Here is a 19595-nt window from a genome sequence, read left to right on the forward strand (position 1 = left end):
ATGATGTCTGTATCAAAAGGCACTATGTCTTCTATTCTATATATTATCCCTAATTTTATTAAAAAAATTTGATGAGCCTGCGACTTTTGTTGCAAATTATAAAGCTTGACATAAAGAAGGTGATCCGACAGCAGTGTGTGACCTAACTTCTAAAGCTTTATATTTAGAAGGTAGAAGACCTGGATGCTTTATACTTTCTATATCTATATAGATGCCTTATGTTATGGATTTTCTGTGATATGTCCAATGTCCTTGACCTTGTTTTCATGTTTCAGTAACTACTTGAAAAAAATAAGTTTTATTGTTATGTTTTTTTTTCTTCATATTGTGAGTAATATGATAACTATATTTAGAATGTGCGTACCTTGCATGGTCCTCATGCCCATCAGAAAGTTTTCATTTGACATAGACCTCATTTCATGGATCAGTGAACAAGTTTATGTTTGCTTGATCAAGTCCATATTTCAGAAACTATATTTGGTGTATGGATTTATTGTAAGGAGTAAATGTCCAACTGGCAGATGACATCTGATCTTGACCTCATTTTCATGGTTCATTGGTCAATGTTAAGTTTTTGTGTTTGGTCTTTTTTTCTTATACTATATGCAATAAGTCAATTATATTTGGTGTATGGACAAATTTTATGATGTGCATGTCAGTTTTGAAGGTTTTATTACCATTTTAACGGTTCATTGCTCAGTGTTTTTGTGTTTTTGCCTGTTTTACTTAGAATATAAGCAATATGTCAACTATACTGGTTGTCAGTTTTACTTGGAATACAAGCAATATGTCAACTATATTGGTTGTCAGTTTTACTTAGATTATAAGCAATATGTCAACTATATTGGTGGTATGGAAGTATTGTAAAGTGTATATTGATATAAGAAGCTTTGGTATGAGTGCCAAAGAGACAACTATTCATCCAAGTCACAATTTGTAAAGGAAAACCATTATAGAGCAAAGTACGCCTTCAACACAGAGCATTGGCTAACAACGAACAGCAAGCTATAAAGGGCCCCAAAAACTTTAAAGACTAGTGTAAAACCATTCAAACAGGAAAACCACCTGTCTAATCTGTATAAATAATGTCTGTCTGGCAGGTATCATATGACCTTGACCTCATTTTCATGGCTCATTGGTCATGTTGAGTTTTCGTGGGTACGTTTGTTTCTCGGATACTATAAGCAATATGTCAACTATTTAATTCATAAATTGATTGTAAGGTGTACATGTCTGTCTGGCATGGTTCATCTGACCATGGCCTCATTTTCATAGTCTATTGGTCATTCAATGCTTAGTTTTTTTGGTTAGTCTGTTTCTTAGAAACTATAAGCAAAAGGTCAACTTCATTTTGTGTATAATGATTATAAGGTGTACATATATTTCTCATTTAGTTTATCTGGCCTTGACCTCGTTTTCTTGGATCACGTTAAGTTTGTTTAATACTTGTAGTAAAGCTTTTTTATTTAGAACTATCAACATAAAATTTATGGTTAGTGAAGATCGAGGAGAGACAATTCAGCGTGACAGTGTGCGCTCTTGTTTACAGTTTTTAGCTCACCTGGCCTAAAAGGCCATGTGAGCTTTTCTCATCACTTGGCGTCCGTCGTCGTCGTCGTCGTCGTCGTCTTCGTCGTCGTTAACAATTTTTCAAACATCTTCTCCTCTGAAACTACTGAATGGATTTGAATGAAACTTAGCATGATAGTTCCTTAGATTATCCTGCACAAAGTGTGTGCTTCGATTTTTGATCCGTCAAAAAACATGGCCGCCCTTACTTTAAATAGAACATAGGGGTCAAATGCAGTTTTTGGCTTATATCTCAAAAACGAAAGCATTTAGAGCAAATCTGACAGGGGTAAAAATGTTCATTAGGTCAGGATCTATCAGCCCTGAAATTTTCAGACGAATCAAACAAACCATTGTTGGGTTGCTGCCACTTAATTGGTAATTTTAAGGAAATTTTGCAGTTTTTGGTCATTATCTTGAATATCATTATAGATAAAGATAAACTGTAAACAGCAAAAATGATCAGCAAAGTAAGATCTACAAATAGGTTAATATGACCAAAATTGTCAATTGACCCTTTAAGGGGTAAATGTCCTTTAATGACAATTTTTCACAATTTGTTCATCATATTTGCTAACTTTAAAAAATCTTCTCCTCTGAAACTACTGAATGGATTTGGATGAAACTTAGCATGATAGTTCCTTAGATTATCCTGCACAAAGTGTGTGCTTCGATTTTTGATCCGTCAAAAAACATGGTCGCCCTTACTTTAAATAGAACATAGGGGTCAAATGCAGTTTTTTGCTTATATCTCAAAAACGAAAGCATTTAGAGCAAATCTGACAGGGGTAAAAATGTTCATTAGGTCAGGATCTATCAGCCCTGAAATTTTCAGACGAATCAAACAAACCATTGTTGGGTTGCTGCCACTTAATTGGTAATTTTAAGGAAATTTTGCAGTTTTTGGTCATTATCTTGAATATCATTATAGATAAAGATAAACTGTAAACAGCAAAAATGATCAGCAAAGTAAGATCTACAAATAGGTTAATATGACCAAAATAGTCAATTGACCCCTTAAGGGGTAAATGTCCTTTAATGACAATTTTTCACAATTTGTTCATCATATTTGCTAACTTTAAAAAATCTTCTCCTCTGAAACTACTGAATGGATTTGGAAGTGTTTGTGTTTTGGTCTCATTTTCTTTATTTATAAACAGTAAGTCATATATATTTGTAATATTGAAGAATTGTTAGCTGTACATGTTTGCCTGGCATGGTTCAATATGTTCAATAAGGCATTGTTTACCAGGTGAGCGATTCAGGCTCTTGAGAGCCTCTTGTTTACTTTGTGTTATTACACAACTGTCCAAGATTGGATGCAGTTTATGCACCCAAGAACTCCGCGAATCCTTTATGTGCTTGTCTCAAGTCAGGAGTTTGTAATTCAGTGTTTTTCGCTGGTTTATGTATGTATGGTTTACATAGTATTGCTATACTTTTGACGTTAGTTTTCTCATTTGAATTGTTTCACTCTAATTATTCATATCGGCGCATTTTATATAATAACTATACATATGAATTTTTCTCATTGTTGAAGACTATACAGTGACCAATAATTAGGGTAATTTATATCGCTGTTATCGCAATCAAAATTTTAATTTAAAGAATTGTTCACCTGTATAATGAACCCTTTAAGTCTCTTGGTCCCTCTTTAAACATTTTTTATACCGCCATATCGACCTGGCCAATTTAAAGACGACTTTACGGTATGGGTTTTTCTCGTGATTGGTACTCGTGCAGTTCCCTAACCTCCACTTCATTTTGGTGGATACTGAGTTGTCTTACTGGCAATCATACCACAATTCTTTATTTTACATATCTTAATACAGTTCGTTTGAAGTCACTATAGCCTTGGGTCCTGGCTCACTGATCGACAAAAAGTATTAGATTTGGGCCAGGATGCCAGGCTAGGAAGTCATAAACTTAATACCCCACTTGATGCTTTGTTTCCCGCTGACTACTGATCGATATATAAACTACATGTACTTTTTTTAATAATGACAATAGAAATAGAACTTCAGTGATAAAAAAATTGTATAAAATGGTGAATCGAAATTGGGAATATGTCAAAGAGACAACAACCTGACTAAAAAAGCAGACACCAGACGAATGCCACCAAGGCAGATATAGAGAATGTGTTGTCGGTGCCGGAAACATAGAAAAAGTTATTTTGTCGGCATTAGGTAAATGGAAGCCAGTTAAAATCTATTTTTTTTTTACACATATGCAATTCAAATAACTTATTTCAAAACACAAGTTTAATTTAAAGATTTTTTTAAGCTATATGTGATCAGGAACACTGTTCCCAGATGTGATTGACTTTTTATAATACATGTACATGTAAGGTAAGACTGGCACTGCCTGATCATAGAAATAATTTCAACTACATGTTCAGATATGACTTCATTGAAACAACGGATGATAAAAAAAAATCTTGTTATAAATTCTTCATAATTATGTCATGTCTCATGTCTGTATACTTTAACTGATAAATGTTTTAATTAAACGATTATATATATATATGTGTCTCAAATATTGTTAACTGTTTTCTTATTTAACTACTGGTATATCAGTTATTATTAGATTCGTGTATGTTGACAGTGCACATTTTCATAGTACTTTTTAAAAGTAAATATCAAATTTCAATCTTTACAACAACAAAATAGCTCAGTAAAAAAACGAATTCGCTATATTAATTTTGTTGCTGGTGCAGGTAAAATAGCCATTTCTAGAAGAGGAAAAAGTATGCCTTTTTTTTTTTATTAAAGTTTTTTCTTTGTTTAATTTTTTGTTCAACTATTGCACAAAAAGAAGAAATTAGCCTCTAGACGTTTCTATATTTCTTGCCGGTAGTTACATCAGTTTGAAATAGAAAAATCGCTGACGGCTGGGGTAATCCTGTGGTCTAAAAATAAAATCGCGGATGAATATAAGAGACGACCAAATTATTCTTTCAATTTATAACAGAAAATATAAATCATTTACTTAATAATATATTAAAATAAGGTATATTCACAACTTTAAAAGTTTTTTTTTTAGAAAAATAGAGAGTTTTATACTTGACAAAATGATATTTAATTGACTTTATCTTGCGGAAAGGTTTACCGGAAATGTACTACGGTTATGTTTACATCGTTGTCAACTTGTTGTGCAATGCTGCTTAGTTAGCAGCTTGGCTTAGAATATAAATTCGGTTACAAAAATTTTAAGTTACAGGTAAGAAAGTGATTGAAAGCAAAGGACACCTAGCACACAACTAGGCCACTAAAACAGAAACAATGCCACGAGGAAGAGGCAGAGGTCGTGGAAGGGGGCGTGGTGGACGACCCAGTGGTCGAGGAAGAAGCGGCGGCAGGCGACCTCAGCAGCCAAAGGACGACAACGAAGTTAAAATAACAGAAGAGTTGGACATCAGTAAAGACGTTAAGAAGTATTTTATAGGAAACGGATCTGTTGAACAACATTATAATGCTCAAAATGAAAACAAACACAAATATGCAGCAGGGATGGTAGCTTTGATGAAAGATGGTGTGACCATTACTCAAAGTAAGGGTATCTGGATGATTCGTTCCAACTCCGATTCGTCCCAACAAATTTGTCCCAAGTTTCTTGGTCAATTGGTTCCAACAAAGAAAGGTAAAAAAAAACCCAAAAGTATGGGCTTGGAAGTGTGGAATTATAATACATATTTTTGATAGGTCAACTTCTTTCAAACCAATGAAAAAACAATTGAAACAGATGTTCTAAAAGATTCCTAATTCCATAAATTATTTTTATATTCCATCATGGAATCTTCGTGTGTTTTGGTGTCATCGTTTTGTTTATAAATACTAAAAGGATACAAACCTTAAACTTATTTTTTATTGCATAAGACATTTAGATTATCCCGAACTAGTAGTCCTCAGTTCCGAAATATGATACAAGTTGACTGGAAAAAAGAAAAAAACCAAGAGACAACCCGGCCAAAAAATGTATGACTAAATAAACAAATATTGTACACATAAATCTGCGTTTTTCAACACAATATTTTGTTAAAAGCGAACCATAAAAGGTTTTCAAAGTTATTAATGAAAAACGATCTTTTATATGACATATATATATATATATATGAAAAAAATTGACAAGGAATTGCCGATTTTTGCCATGCACTGTACATTTGTAGGTTGATTTACACAAATACAGTAATATACGAACATATAGTCTACATTATAAAACAAATTGGAACAAATTGGTAAGTCTGATTAATAATGATATAAATCAGTTAGAACAAATTGCCAAGTCTGATTAATAATAAACTAAATCAGTTGGAACGAATTGACTTGGACAATTGACTTGGTACGAATTGTCCAAATCTGGAACGAACTGGCTTGGAACGAATCCGACTTGGAACGAATTGACTAGCATTCAAAGTAAGTCATATAAAAAAGCAAAGAAAAAAAGAAATTAAAGAATGTTCTAAAAAAAAAGAATGTTAGATCGATTAAAGATAGAGAAAATTTGGATGGAAAGTTTAAAAAAAAAACCAGTACTGTATAAAACAAAATTTCTACATCACACAGTCAAAGTTACATTTACAACAAAATGTATGTCGAATTGTGTACCACATAATATGTGTGGATATGATAGAATAAATCTCATGTTTCTGGGGTACATGTACCATGATTTCCAGAGTACTAAAAAATAATATTGACAGAAGAAAAGTTACAAATGTACAAAATGTAGATCATACCAAAAAACACTTTAATTTAAATGGTGTATTATCCCTATTAAAGAACCAAAAATATTTGAGGTCAACTGTTCCGTTGAAGCATACATGTAGTTTTGTTGGAAAATCATGTACATTTGTACATTGTTTTATGAACTGCGCATGAAAATTCATAAAAATATATATATTTGAATAATCCCAAAACTGAAGTAACTGACTAGAAGTACATTTGTACTAGTGGCAAGTGGCCGCACATTACTACTCAGAGCAGAGGATATCACCAATAAATGACATTAACATGTTTCCTTTTTTTTTGTAATAGATGCCAGAGTAAGAGGTTTAACTGCTGCATGGGCTAGACACGATTTTGATATGGCTAATGCCTTGTTATCAAATAGGGAAAATTTTGGACTGCCAGAAATTTTGAAGGCATTAGAGTTACTAGACGCTGGAAGACAAGTCAGAATTCTTGAGAAGAGAATGAAAATGCTTCAGGTCTCAAAGAACAAGGTGAAACCAAAGACCATTGGCAAGTTGAAGTCTGACATTGACAACCTAAATGCCAAGAAGTCACCAGTAAGTGTTTTCATATTTTTACGGCCCATTTATGGGCATTTTGTTTTCTGGTCTGTGCATCTGTTCGCTCCTTTGTCCGTCTGCCTGTCCCACTTCTAATTAAAGTTTTTGGTTGAGGTAATTTTTGACAAAGTTGAATTCTAATCAACTTGAAACTTAGTACACATATATACATGTATGTTCCCTATAATATGATTTTTCTAATTTTAATGCCAAATTACAGTTTTTACCCCAATTTCACAGTCCACTGAAGATAGAAAAGGATAGTGCAAAGGGGGCATCCATGTACTATTGACACATTCTTGTTTTTATTATGAAAATAAATATATGAGAGGGGATAGGAGGGGTCCTGATCCCGAAATCCCGGGCTTAAAAACACGAGATCCCGAAATCCTGGACTTAAAAACACGAAATCCCGAAGTCCCGAAAGTCGAAAAAAAATTTCCCCGATCCTGAAAGGGTCAATCCCGAAATCCCGAGCTTAAAAACACATGATCCCCGAGTCCCAATAAAGTTTCTATTCCTCCCTCATATATTACACTAAAGATAGATTTAATCATATGGTTTTGATTGTTTGAATTAACGTTTTGAAGTAAATTTTACAGTTGCTAAGATTGTAAAGAACAAAAAGAAACTTAAATTAGTACATGTATATAAATACTAAATATTTACAGATGAAAATATTGGTATTTTAAAAACCCAGTTTTTTTCTCTAAAAGTTTACTTTACACTTGTGATTAAAAAATACAAATGGTTTAAGATAAAATAGTAGAATTGTACAAATGCCAATGAGACAACATTCCACCAAAGAAAAGTTCCAAGCTAAGGATGTGAACCGCCACAGGTCACTCAGTACAGCCTTTAACTATAAGTAAAACTAAACCATATAATTCACCATGAAATGGACTGGAAGAACAAAATATGATACAATACAAAAGTCTGATTTATACTAAAACAAGTATGGCAGACAGCAACCAATATTGACAACTATGGGCACGTCAATTACACACTTCTGGCTTGAGAAATGCACATAGAAAATGTGAATGGGTTTATAATACATGTAGAGTACATTACAATGTATATTATTCAAATATAGCCTTTGTATGAGGTCGAGGGGTACAAGGATATATTGACCTGAAAGAAGTATATGGACTGAGGACGAAGTCCGAGGTCGATATACTTCTTTGGGTCGATATATATCCTGTATTGACCTCATACAAAGGCTATATTTGTTATATTATTAATTTCCCACCATGTTTGTATCAAAATCTTCATTTAGGTTTGTTGGAACTTTATAGATATTACATTGTCTCCTTGACAATAACAACATATTAGTTGTTATTTCATTTACTTTTTTTTGGACATCTTATGTATTTGAAGATTTTTTTTCGTCAAATAATCGATCACAGATATCATTTGTTTCAAAACGTTAAACAATATCCTGAAATTCATTACATGACGTCACAAAGTATATCGGTTTTTAGATATTCTAAAAATAACCGTGCAATATGCTTTTTGCCGGTCAATATGCTTTTTGCTTTCCGCCGTTTTCTCTCTACCTTCGAAAATATAGTTTAACATGTGACTATCCCTAAACGAATCAAATTTGTTAAAATATACGAATTAATATTATATTATAAATATTATTTTTATAGAAGATAGTACATATACATGCATGTATATGTAGTTTTTGATTCTGTATCAATCCTTCTAGACTATATACTCTGAAATTTGATAATCTGGAGTAAATATTTTTTAGATGTGAATTTTTATTATAAAAATATTCATAATATTAAATGTAAATAATTTCAGTATGGATCAGCTAGTGGGGCAGTATGTAAACACATTAGGCAGTGGACCAGAACATTTACAAAAGAGGAGCTAGAATTTTTCACTGTTTTCCTTCCCAAAGAACCATGGAAGAAATTAGCTGACATTTGTCATTTCCACCCCGAAAAGGTAAGATTATATAACTAAAGAAACTGTTCAGAATTAAAAGTGTTTAGAAATTAGATAGCTTATGATATTCACAGTCATTACAGAATTTACAACAAAAAATATTTTTTGAAAATGTGAGATAATTTTTGATTTATAGTAAGGGAAGTAACTTTTGCTTTATGACAACTTGAATAGTTAATGAATTCAAAAGTCATTCCAACCGTTTAAAACTATATTCCTATAAAAGTCATGAAAATTTGAAAATTAGTTATTATTAAATAATTTCTGGTTACATACAAAAATGTACACATGTCAAGGAATTGATTTTTAAATTAAAGAAGGGGGATAACTCATGGATTTAAAAAAAAGTTACATCTTGGAAAATTGGATTAGGCCAGTACTGAGTAATCAAATTGGGCATTCTATATTGTTTATGGCATGAATATAAGTGAGGAGTTCAGTAATATACTTGGTCAGAATATTTTTTTGAGACAATACAAAATTAGAATTTATTTTATTGTTTATATTATGATAAGATCATATTTATTGTAAGCAAAAAGTGGCATATGGTAGGGATATATTAGTTATTATTAGATTCAACGCTTCCCTCTTTTAACCTCAATCCCTGGAGTGAAAAAAAATATTTATAAAGAAAGTACAATATAAATAACTATGGCAAAATAAGTTCTTTTTAAGTTATAAGTTAAAAAGAAGCAACTACATGTATTCTTAAATTAAAAAAACTGTTTTGCTTATTTCAGGATTTCCCTAACCTTCCTTGGTTCCTGAGATTCTGTTATGGCGATGAACCTCCATCAGACACCATGGCTTTCCAGTGTAAAGCTCTATCAGCAGATAATATCAATGAAATTGTAAAGGAATATCCTGTACCCTTTAGTCAAGTCAAACAATTTAAAGACAAGCTGACCAGTGAAACCAAGGGTAGAATTGCAGAGTATGAAACTAAAATAGATACAGTTTTATGGTAAGTTATCACTGTGTACAATTTCAGTCATTGAAGTTGAAGTCAGATTGATAGATAAAACAAGAAAACCTGACAGCATGTTGATATCCTCCTTCAAAGTCAGTAAAGTTGATAATGGATTTTATTATTTGTTTGTATTGATTTTTTTTTGTTATTTTAAGCATTTGATGTTGTTCAGTGTTGTCATCATGGTCATTAAAAGTTGGCTCTGGAAGGGTTCATATTATAATAGAGAATAATGTGCAAAGAATTAGAATAATTGAGACAAAAACAACTAAAGAATAGAGAACACTCATTAAGACATATGTATGCAAACATATTCATGCCATGTCAAAAAGTGTTCAAAAGAATATCATTTTGGTGGCAAAAAAAATCTACATTTAAAAGTATATATGCTCTAGTCATTCCTGCTATCACATTGTATTCTATTTATGTGCTTTAAATTTATTGTTTTAAAAGTCATGTATTGTTTTTTATAACAGGTGGTATGAAGATTTACAGTGTGCAGAAGTAGATAAATTACTAGATGAAAGAATATCTAAAGGAGAAAAAATAAATCTGCCAGATGGAAAGTTTATAGAGAGAATGTTGACCATTCAGGGCATCAGAGAGAGGGACCAATCAAAAGCTCCCTTTTATAGATACCTGCTACCAATTGGTCAGGAGAGATTAGATGCTATGAGGTAAATACTGATAGTTATCATTTCAAAATTGCAGAAGGTTAACAAAGTACATATATACAATTACTAATAAGTTGAATTTACTTAAAGTAATGACAATTTGATATAAAGTTACTATAGGTTTGTAACGGTTTGTCTCATACAACTACAATTTATAGATGATAAAAGAAAATATAGTTAATACCAATCAAATACAGGGAACAAGAGCATCTGCAACCACCATTGGCGGTCAGGATGAGACACAAAGTTTTGTGCTTGGGAGAGTGTGAAATTAAATATGAGAACAACAATATATGAAATTATTTGACAACTCATGAGTAATAATGTATTTAACAGCAATCAGTGGCTTTAAGCACACAAAAACATGAAATAAAAATGACAAACTGATTTCACTGAAAAATAACGAGATCACAACATTTTTTTGTAGTGGCTTGTTCCAAAATGCAGCATTGCATTGATGATTCATTAGTGGTATATCATGTATATACATATTTTTATATCTTTACTTATATTTTATTTTTCAGTTTACCATTGGATTCACCCATCGCAGTAATTGGTGATGCCTCAGCCTCTATGCAGGTGGCAATTAAAACAAGTTCAATCATAGCTGGACTTCTAAGTGCAATAACACAAGCTAAATTGTCATTTTTCAACACAAAAGTCATCACACCAGATAAAAACCCAGAAAGTATAGATGAAGTAAGTTTATTGGGTAATGTAGTTAGCTCCCCTTATACCTGGGTGAAGTATATATGTGAAACTGTAGCTCTTCTGGTCCTTATAATATTTTTTGACAATTTTGGGACCTAGTGTACCCATGATGGCAAGTTCTGAATTTAGAAGCCATATAAGAATAAGAAGATGTGGTATGATGCCAATGAGACAACTCTCGACAAGAGACCAAATAACATAGAAATGAACGAACCATAGATCACTGTCCTTCAACAATCAGCAAAGCCCATAACTCATAGTCAGCTTTAAAAGGCTACAAAATGACAAATGTAAAACAGTTCAAACAAGAAAACTTGCAGCATAATTCATGTACAATAATATATTCTGTAAATTTAGTAATTTTTACCAGCATTTATTAAAGTGACTTCAATAAAAAAATAAACAGTAATGCCTGTACCAAGTCAGGAATATGACAGTTTTTGTCCATTCGTTTTTGATGCGTTTTGTTATTTGATTTTGCCATGTGATTATGGACTTTCCCAATTGATCTTCCTCTAAGTTCAGTATTTTTGTGATTTAACTTTTTGTGATCATCATTTGACTGTATACAATATACCAAATTTTGAAGAAACAATCAAAACATGGATTAATTTAAAGTATCCAGTGAATATTAATGAATCCTACATAATCAAACTTATATGTATTTTCTTCAGGTTCTGAAGTTGGCAGTAGACATACAAGCAGGATCAGCTACTAACCCAGGTGTATGTCTAGACCCTTATTACAAGGCAAGAGAAATTGTGAAGACTATTATAATGGTAACTGATGAAGAAGAAAATACTTACGTTGAAAATCAGAGGTAAGTACACTTGATTGATTTGTTTGTTATTTTACTGACATGTTAAAGTGACAGCAACCTTACAACTGAAAACATAAAATAAATTGTATATGACTTAAAAAAATATGAATGAAAATCTTTTTTTTATTTAATAGTCCATTTGCCAATTACCGATTTGATTCTGTTATTACACACTTTTTAATAGAATAACTTCCCTTTGTGAATCGTAGACTGGTTCCATACCGGACAAAATTGGCGTTTGCCAATGCAAAGCATAACAAATTGAAAGTCAGGTGTATCGGCGGTTCAACTAATTTTTCACGAAAAACAATTTCTGATGACAAAAGTATTTAGCTTAACAACAAATGAATGTAATTAAAAGATTTGAAGACCTTAAAGATCACTCATGTTACGCACAGGTAAATTTGTTCTTTCTGCTAGCTCCCCATTGTAAATAAATCTTAATGTCCTTCATAAGGGAGACAACTAAAAAGGGATCTCTAATAATGGGGTCAATTGACGGGAATTGGCAAATAGCCTATTTTTAGAGATACAAATTCCATGCGAATAGAAGTGTTTCCACTTGATTTCATTTGTAATCATGGAATTTTGTGCTATTCAAATATGAATTATCATGAATTTCTAAGATAATAACTTTACTATCATTTTAGTGGTAGGTCCAGATGTAGATGATGAGTGACTAGTTATGAAAATTTATGTTAGTCCATTTTAGAGGGGGTTAGGAGGGGTCCTGATCCCGAAATCCCGGACTTAAAAAAACGAAATCCAGAGGTCCCGAACTTAAATAAAGTAAATCCCGACGTCCCGAAATCAGAAAAAAAGGATTCCCGGATCCCGAAAGTGTAAATCCAGAAATCCCGAGCTTAAAAACACCCGATCCCGGAGTCCCGATAAAGGTCCTATCCCCCCTCATTTTAATCACTTTTTTTATCCCCTGCCTACAAAATAATTGGCCTTTTGTTTTCTGGTCCATGAGTTCGTCTGTTCTTTGACAATTAAGTCTATCTTGTATAAGGATTAAGTTTTGATTTTAAGTGGTTTACCATGAAGGTGAGGTTTTATTTACTTGAAACTTTATAGTTCTTATGAGTACTTTTACAGAAAAATCGTTTTAGACCTAGATGTTGAAATGACCTGAACATTGAAATTTGGAAATTAAAGCAGGGGTATTACTTATTGACATGCTAACATCTAAAATTCCAACTATTATTTTTTTAATTTTCATTGTAGGTTTGCTGAACTATATGAGAAATACTACAAAGAAGTTTATCCAGCAAAGATTGTATTTGTTTCATTCTTACATCAACAACATTCAGATGGACAGATGGTCAGAGAATTGAAAAATAAAGGTTTCGAACCAATGCAGTTTAAATTCCACCGACAGCAGCCTGATTTGACAAAATTAGATAAATTATTTGGACTGATGTCCTCTGAAACGGCCACATTTGATGAGGAAGTTAATAAATTAGAAACCAAATTTAAACTTGAGGGTATTGGTAAATTATTTGAAGGTATTAAAGTGACTAGCACAGGACAATGATTTTTTTTATTGATTGCATAATCTTTTTCTTAAGACTTTCAACACTGTTTAAAAATATTTTTGAGTCAATACTTTATGACTATATATTTTTTTTTAAATGAAAATATTTTTTTTATTGTAGTTTATGTAGTAATTCTTTTGTGAATTTAGAACTTAACTCAGGGAATTATTTAACGTAACGATTTATGTTAATATAAACCACCTGCAAACTGTAAAAGCTTGGGACTTTTTTATTTTGACTTTTGCTTGTTATTTATTTACTGTGATACATTATTAAAAGTTTATGACTTTTTTGTTTGTTTTTTTGCTAATTATTTATTTTTTATACATTTATTGATTGATTTTAATATTTAATTTTATATAAGTTAATAATCTACTGTCATTTATTGTTATTTGTTATTATGGTTATGAATAAATAATTGAACCATGACATAATGGTGTTTTCTTAATAGAACTTAACGATTCATTAATTTTCAGTGCGTGATAAACTATATAAAGACAATCAGCTCTACATTCCCGACACGCTAATGGAGGATTGTAGAACAGAGCATACCGGCTCTTCATCAACAAACCATGACACGAGCCAAAAAGACTCTTATTCTAGTGATACACCTCCTAGCAAAAGACCGCGACTGGGACCGTCTCCTGGTCCACTACACGCAAACCCTCCGCCGAATTCTGGCAGATAGGGGAATGGTGCAAGAGGACAACCTCAAAAAAGTCAAACTGTGATAATAAGAAATATACATTCAACAATGGTTGTTAAAATATTTGTTTCTTAAATGTTTGTGGACTTAAGAAAAGACTATTGTCTCCTGATTTCGTTGACATTTTGATTAAACATGATATCTGTATTTTTGTAGAAACAATGTTAACTGATTTAGATAATTTAAACTTACCAGACGATTACATTTATGTCACAAAAAATAGAAAAAAATTTAAAAAGGCATCAGGTGGAATAGTTTTTATACGACCGCAACAATTTTAATTTTTCGTCGTATATTGCTATCACGTTGGCGTCGTCATCGTCCTGCGTCGTCTTGCGTCATCGTCGTCCGAATACTTTTAGTTTTCGCACTCTAACTTTAGTAAAAGTGAATAGAAATCTATGAAATTTTAACACAAGGTTTATAACCACAAAAGGAAGGTTGGGATTGATTTTGGGAGTTTTGGTCCCAAAATTTTAGGAATTAGGGGCCAAAAAGGGCCCAAATAAGCATTTTCTTGGTTTTTCGCACTATAACTTTAGTTTAAGTAAATAGAAATCAATGAAATTTTAACACAAGGTTTATGACCACAAAAGGAAGGTTGGGATTGATTTTGGGAGTTAAGGTCTGAACAGTTTAGGAATTAGGGGCCAAAAAGGGTAAATAGAAATCTTTGAAATTTAAACACAAGGTTTATGACCATAAAAGGAAGGTTGGGTTTGATTTTGGGAGTTTTGGTCCCAACAGGTTTTTAGGAATAAGGGGCCCAAAGGGTCCAAAATTGAACTTTGTTTGATTTCATCAAAAATTGAATAATTGGGGTTCTTTGATATGCCGGATCTAACTGTGTATGTAGATTCTTAATTTTTGGTCACGTTTTCCAATTGGTCTACATTAAGGTCCAAAGGGTCCAAAATTAAACTTAGTTTGATTTTAACAAAAATTGAATCCTTGGGGTTCTTTGATATGCTGAATCTAAAAGTGTACTTAGATTTTTTATTATTGGCCCAGTTTTCAAGTTGGTCCAAATCGGTGTCCAAAATTAAACTTTGTTTGATTTCATCAAAAATTGAATAATTGGGGTTCTTTGATATGCAAATCTAACTGTGTATGTAGATTCTTAATTTTTAGTCCCATTTTCAAATTGGTCTACATTAAATACCAAAGGGTCCAAAATTAAACTAAGTTTGATTTTAATAAAAATTGAATTCTTTGGCTTTTTTGATATGCTGAATTTAATCATTTACTTAGATTTTTATATGACCGCAAAAATTTTAATTTTTCGTCGTATTTTGCTATCACGTTGGCATCGTCGTCTTGCGTCGTTGTCCGAATACTTTTAGTTTTCGCACTCTAACTTTAGTAAAAGTGAATAGAAATCTATAAAATTTTAACACAAGGTTTATAACCACAAAAGGAAGGTTGGGATTGATTTTGGGAGGTTTGGTCCCAAAATTTTAGGAATTAGGGGCCAAAAAGGGCCCAAATAAGCATTTTCTTGGTTTTCGCACTATAACTTTAGTTTAAGTAAATAGAAATCTATGAAATTTTGACACAAGGTTTATGACCACAAAAGGAAGGTTGGGATTGATTTTGGGAGTTTTAGTTCAAACAGTTTAGGAATTAGGGGCCAAAAAAGGGCCCAAATAAGCATTATTCTTGGTTTTCGCACTATAACTTTAGTATAAGTAAATAGAAATCAATGAAATTTAAACACAAGCTTAGGTTAATGACCACAAAAGGAAGGTTGGGATTGATTTTGGGAGTTGAGGTCTGAACAGTTTAGGAATGAGGGGCCAAAAAGGGGCCCAAGTAAGCATTATTCTTGGTTTTCGTACCATAACTTTAGTATAAGTAAATAGAAATCTTTGAAATTTAAACACAAGGTTTATGACCATAAAAGGAAGGTTGGGTTTGATTTTGGGAGTTTTGGTCCCAACAGGTTTTTAGGAATAAGGGGCCCAAAGGGTCCAAAATTGAACTTTGTTTGATTTCATCAAAAATTGAATAATTGGGGTTCTTTGATATGCCGGATCTAACTGTGTATGTAGATTCTTAATTTTTGGTCACGTTTTCCAATTGGTCTACATTAAGGTCCAAAGGGTCCAAAATTAAACTTAGTTTGATTTTAACAAAAATTGAATCCTTGGGGTTCTTTGATATGCTGAATCTAAAAGTGTACTTAGATTTTTTATTATTGGCCCAGTTTTCAAGTTGGTCCAAATCGGTGTCCAAAATTAAACTTTGTTTGATTTCATCAAAAATTGAATAATTGGGGTTCTTTGATATGCAAATCTAACTGTGTATGTAGATTCTTAATTTTTAGTCCCATTTTCAAATTGGTCTACATTAAATACCAAAGGGTCCAAAATTAAACTAAGTTTGATTTTAATAAAAATTGAATTCTTTGGCTTTTTTGATATGCTGAATTTAATCATTTACTTAGATTTTTATATGACCGCAAAAATTTTAATTTTTCGTCGTATTTTGCTATCACGTTGGCATCGTCGTCTTGCGTCGTTGTCCGAATACTTTTAGTTTTCGCACTCTAACTTTAGTAAAAGTGAATAGAAATCTATAAAATTTTAACACAAGGTTTATAACCACAAAAGGAAGGTTGGGATTGATTTTGGGAGGTTTGGTCCCAAAATTTTAGGAATTAGGGGCCAAAAAGGGCCCAAATAAGCATTTTCTTGGTTTTCGCACTATAACTTTAGTTTAAGTAAATAGAAATCTATGAAATTTTGACACAAGGTTTATGACCACAAAAGGAAGGTTGGGATTGATTTTGGGAGTTTTAGTTCAAACAGTTTAGGAATTAGGGGCCAAAAAAGGGCCCAAATAAGCATTATTCTTGGTTTTCGCACTATAACTTTAGTATAAGTAAATAGAAATCAATGAAATTTAAACACAAGGTTAATGACCACAAAAGGAAGGTTGGGATTGATTTTGGGAGTTGAGGTCTGAACAGTTTAGGAATGAGGGGCCAAAAAGGGGCCCAAGTAAGCATTATTCTTGGTTTTCGTACCATAACTTTAGTATAAGTAAATAGAAATCTTTGAAATTTAAACACAAGGTTTATGACCATAAAAGGAAGGTTGGGTTTGATTTTGGGAGTTTTGGTCCCAACAGGTTTTTAGGAATAAGGGGCCCAAAGGGTCCAAAATTGAACTTTGTTTGATTTCATCAAAAATTGAATAATTGGGGTTCTTTGATATGCCGGATCTAACTGTGTATGTAGATTCTTAATTTTTGGTCACGTTTTCCAATTGGTCTACATTAAGGTCCAAAGGGTCCAAAATTAAACTTAGTTTGATTTTAACAAAAATTGAATCCTTGGGGTTCTTTGATATGCTGAATCTAAAAGTGTACTTAGATTTTTTATTATTGGCCCAGTTTTCAAGTTGGTCCAAATCGGTGTCCAAAATTAAACTTTGTTTGATTTCATCAAAAATTGAATAATTGGGGTTCTTTGATATGCAAATCTAACTGTGTATGTAGATTCTTAATTTTTAGTCCCATTTTCAAATTGGTCTACATTAAATACCAAAGGGTCCAAAATTAAACTAAGTTTGATTTTAATAAAAATTGAATTCTTTGGCTTTTTTGATATGCTGAATTTAATCATTTACTTAGATTTTTATATGACCGCAAAAATTTTAATTTTTCGTCGTATTTTGCTATCACTTTGGCATCGTCGTCTTGCGTCGTTGTCCGAATACTTTTAGTTTTCGCACTCTAACTTTAGTAAAAGTGAATAGAAATCTATAAAATTTTAACACAAGGTTTATAACCACAAAAGGAAGGTTGGGATTGATTTTGGGAGGTTTGGTCCCAAAATTTTAGGAATTAGGGGCCAAAAAGGGCCCAAATAAGCATTTTCTTGGTTTTCGCACTATAACTTTAGTTTAAGTAAATAGAAATCTATGAAATTTTGACACAAGGTTTATGACCACAAAAGGAAGGTTGGGATTGATTTTGGGAGTTTTAGTTCAAACAGTTTAGGAATTAGGGGCCAAAAAAGGGCCCAAATAAGCATTATTCTTGGTTTTCGCACTATAACTTTAGTATAAGTAAATAGAAATCAATGAAATTTAAACACAAGGTTTATGACCACAAAAGGAAGGTTGGGATTGATTTTGGGAGTTGAGGTCTGAACAGTTTAGGAATGAGGGGCCAAAAAGGGGCCCAAGTAAGCATTATTCTTGGTTTTCGTACCATAACTTTAGTATAAGTAAATAGAAATCTTTGAAATTTAAACACAAGGTTTATGACCATAAAAGGAAGGTTGGGTTTGATTTTGGGAGTTTTGGTCCCAACAGGTTTTTAGGAATAAGGGGCCCAAAGGGTCCAAAATTGAACTTTGTTTGATTTCATCAAAAATTGAATAATTGGGGTTCTTTGATATGCCGGATCTAACTGTGTATGTAGATTCTTAATTTTTGGTCACGTTTTCCAATTGGTCTACATTAAGGTCCAAAGGGTCCAAAATTAAACTTAGTTTGATTTTAACAAAAATTGAATCCTTGGGGTTCTTTGATATGCTGAATCTAAAAGTGTACTTAGATTTTTTATTATTGGCCCAGTTTTCAAGTTGGTCCAAATCGGTGTCCAAAATTAAACTTTGTTTGATTTCATCAAAAATTGAATAATTGGGGTTCTTTGATATGCAAATCTAACTGTGTATGTAGATTCTTAATTTTTAGTCCCATTTTCAAATTGGTCTACATTAAATACCAAAGGGTCCAAAATTAAACTAAGTTTGATTTTAATAAAAATTGAATTCTTTGGCTTTTTTGATATGCTGAATTTAATCATTTACTTAGATTTTTATATGACCGCAAAAATTTTAATTTTTCGTCGTATTTTGCTATCACGTTGGCATCGTCGTCTTGCGTCGTTGTCCGAATACTTTTAGTTTTCGCACTCTAACTTTAGTAAAAGTGAATAGAAATCTATAAAATTTTAACACAAGGTTTATAACCACAAAAGGAAGGTTGGGATTGATTTTGGGAGGTTTGGTCCCAAAATTTTAGGAATTAGGGGCCAAAAAGGGCCCAAATAAGCATTTTCTTGGTTTTCGCACTATAACTTTAGTTTAAGTAAATAGAAATCTATGAAATTTTGACACAAGGTTTATGACCACAAAAGGAAGGTTGGGATTGATTTTGGGAGTTTTAGTTCAAACAGTTTAGGAATTAGGGGCCAAAAAAGGGCCCAAATAAGCATTATTCTTGGTTTTCGCACTATAACTTTAGTATAAGTAAATAGAAATCAATGAAATTTAAACACAAGGTTTATGACCACAAAAGGAAGGTTGGGATTGATTTTGGGAGTTGAGGTCTGAACAGTTTAGGAATG

General features: G+C 32.2%; 1 protein-coding gene across 1 annotated transcript; it reads left to right on the plus strand.

The window, feature by feature from the left end:
• Window positions 1–4675: 4675 nt before the first annotated feature.
• Window positions 4676–14425, plus strand: LOC139491842 (uncharacterized). The gene is made up of 9 exons (XM_071279739.1): window positions 4676–5118; window positions 6600–6853; window positions 8666–8812; window positions 9553–9776; window positions 10259–10459; window positions 10981–11155; window positions 11842–11987; window positions 13218–13498; window positions 14005–14425. The coding sequence occupies exons 1-9, from the start codon at window positions 4851–4853 to the stop codon at window positions 14214–14216; spliced, it is 1908 nt and encodes a 635-aa protein (XP_071135840.1). The 5' UTR covers window positions 4676–4850; the 3' UTR covers window positions 14217–14425.
• Window positions 14426–19595: the final 5170 nt, after the last annotated feature.

This window comes from Mytilus edulis, chromosome 10 (genome assembly GCF_963676685.1).
Source record: "Mytilus edulis chromosome 10, xbMytEdul2.2, whole genome shotgun sequence".
NCBI lineage: Eukaryota > Metazoa > Mollusca > Bivalvia > Mytilida > Mytilidae > Mytilus > Mytilus edulis.

What these genes read in the sequence shown, in the direction of transcription:
- LOC139491842 (XM_071279739.1), top strand. Translation starts at nt 4,851, where the DNA reads ATGCCACGAGGAAGAGGCAGAGGTCGTGGAAGGGGGCGTGGTGGACGA. An exon ending in TGGTGTGACCATTACTCAAA is followed by an intron (nt 5,119 to 6,599) that starts GTAAGGGTATCT and finishes TTTTTGTAATAG; the next exon opens with ATGCCAGAGTAAGAGGTTTA. An exon ending in GAGAGATTAGATGCTATGAG is followed by an intron (nt 10,460 to 10,980) that starts GTAAATACTGAT and finishes TTTATTTTTCAG; the next exon opens with TTTACCATTGGATTCACCCA.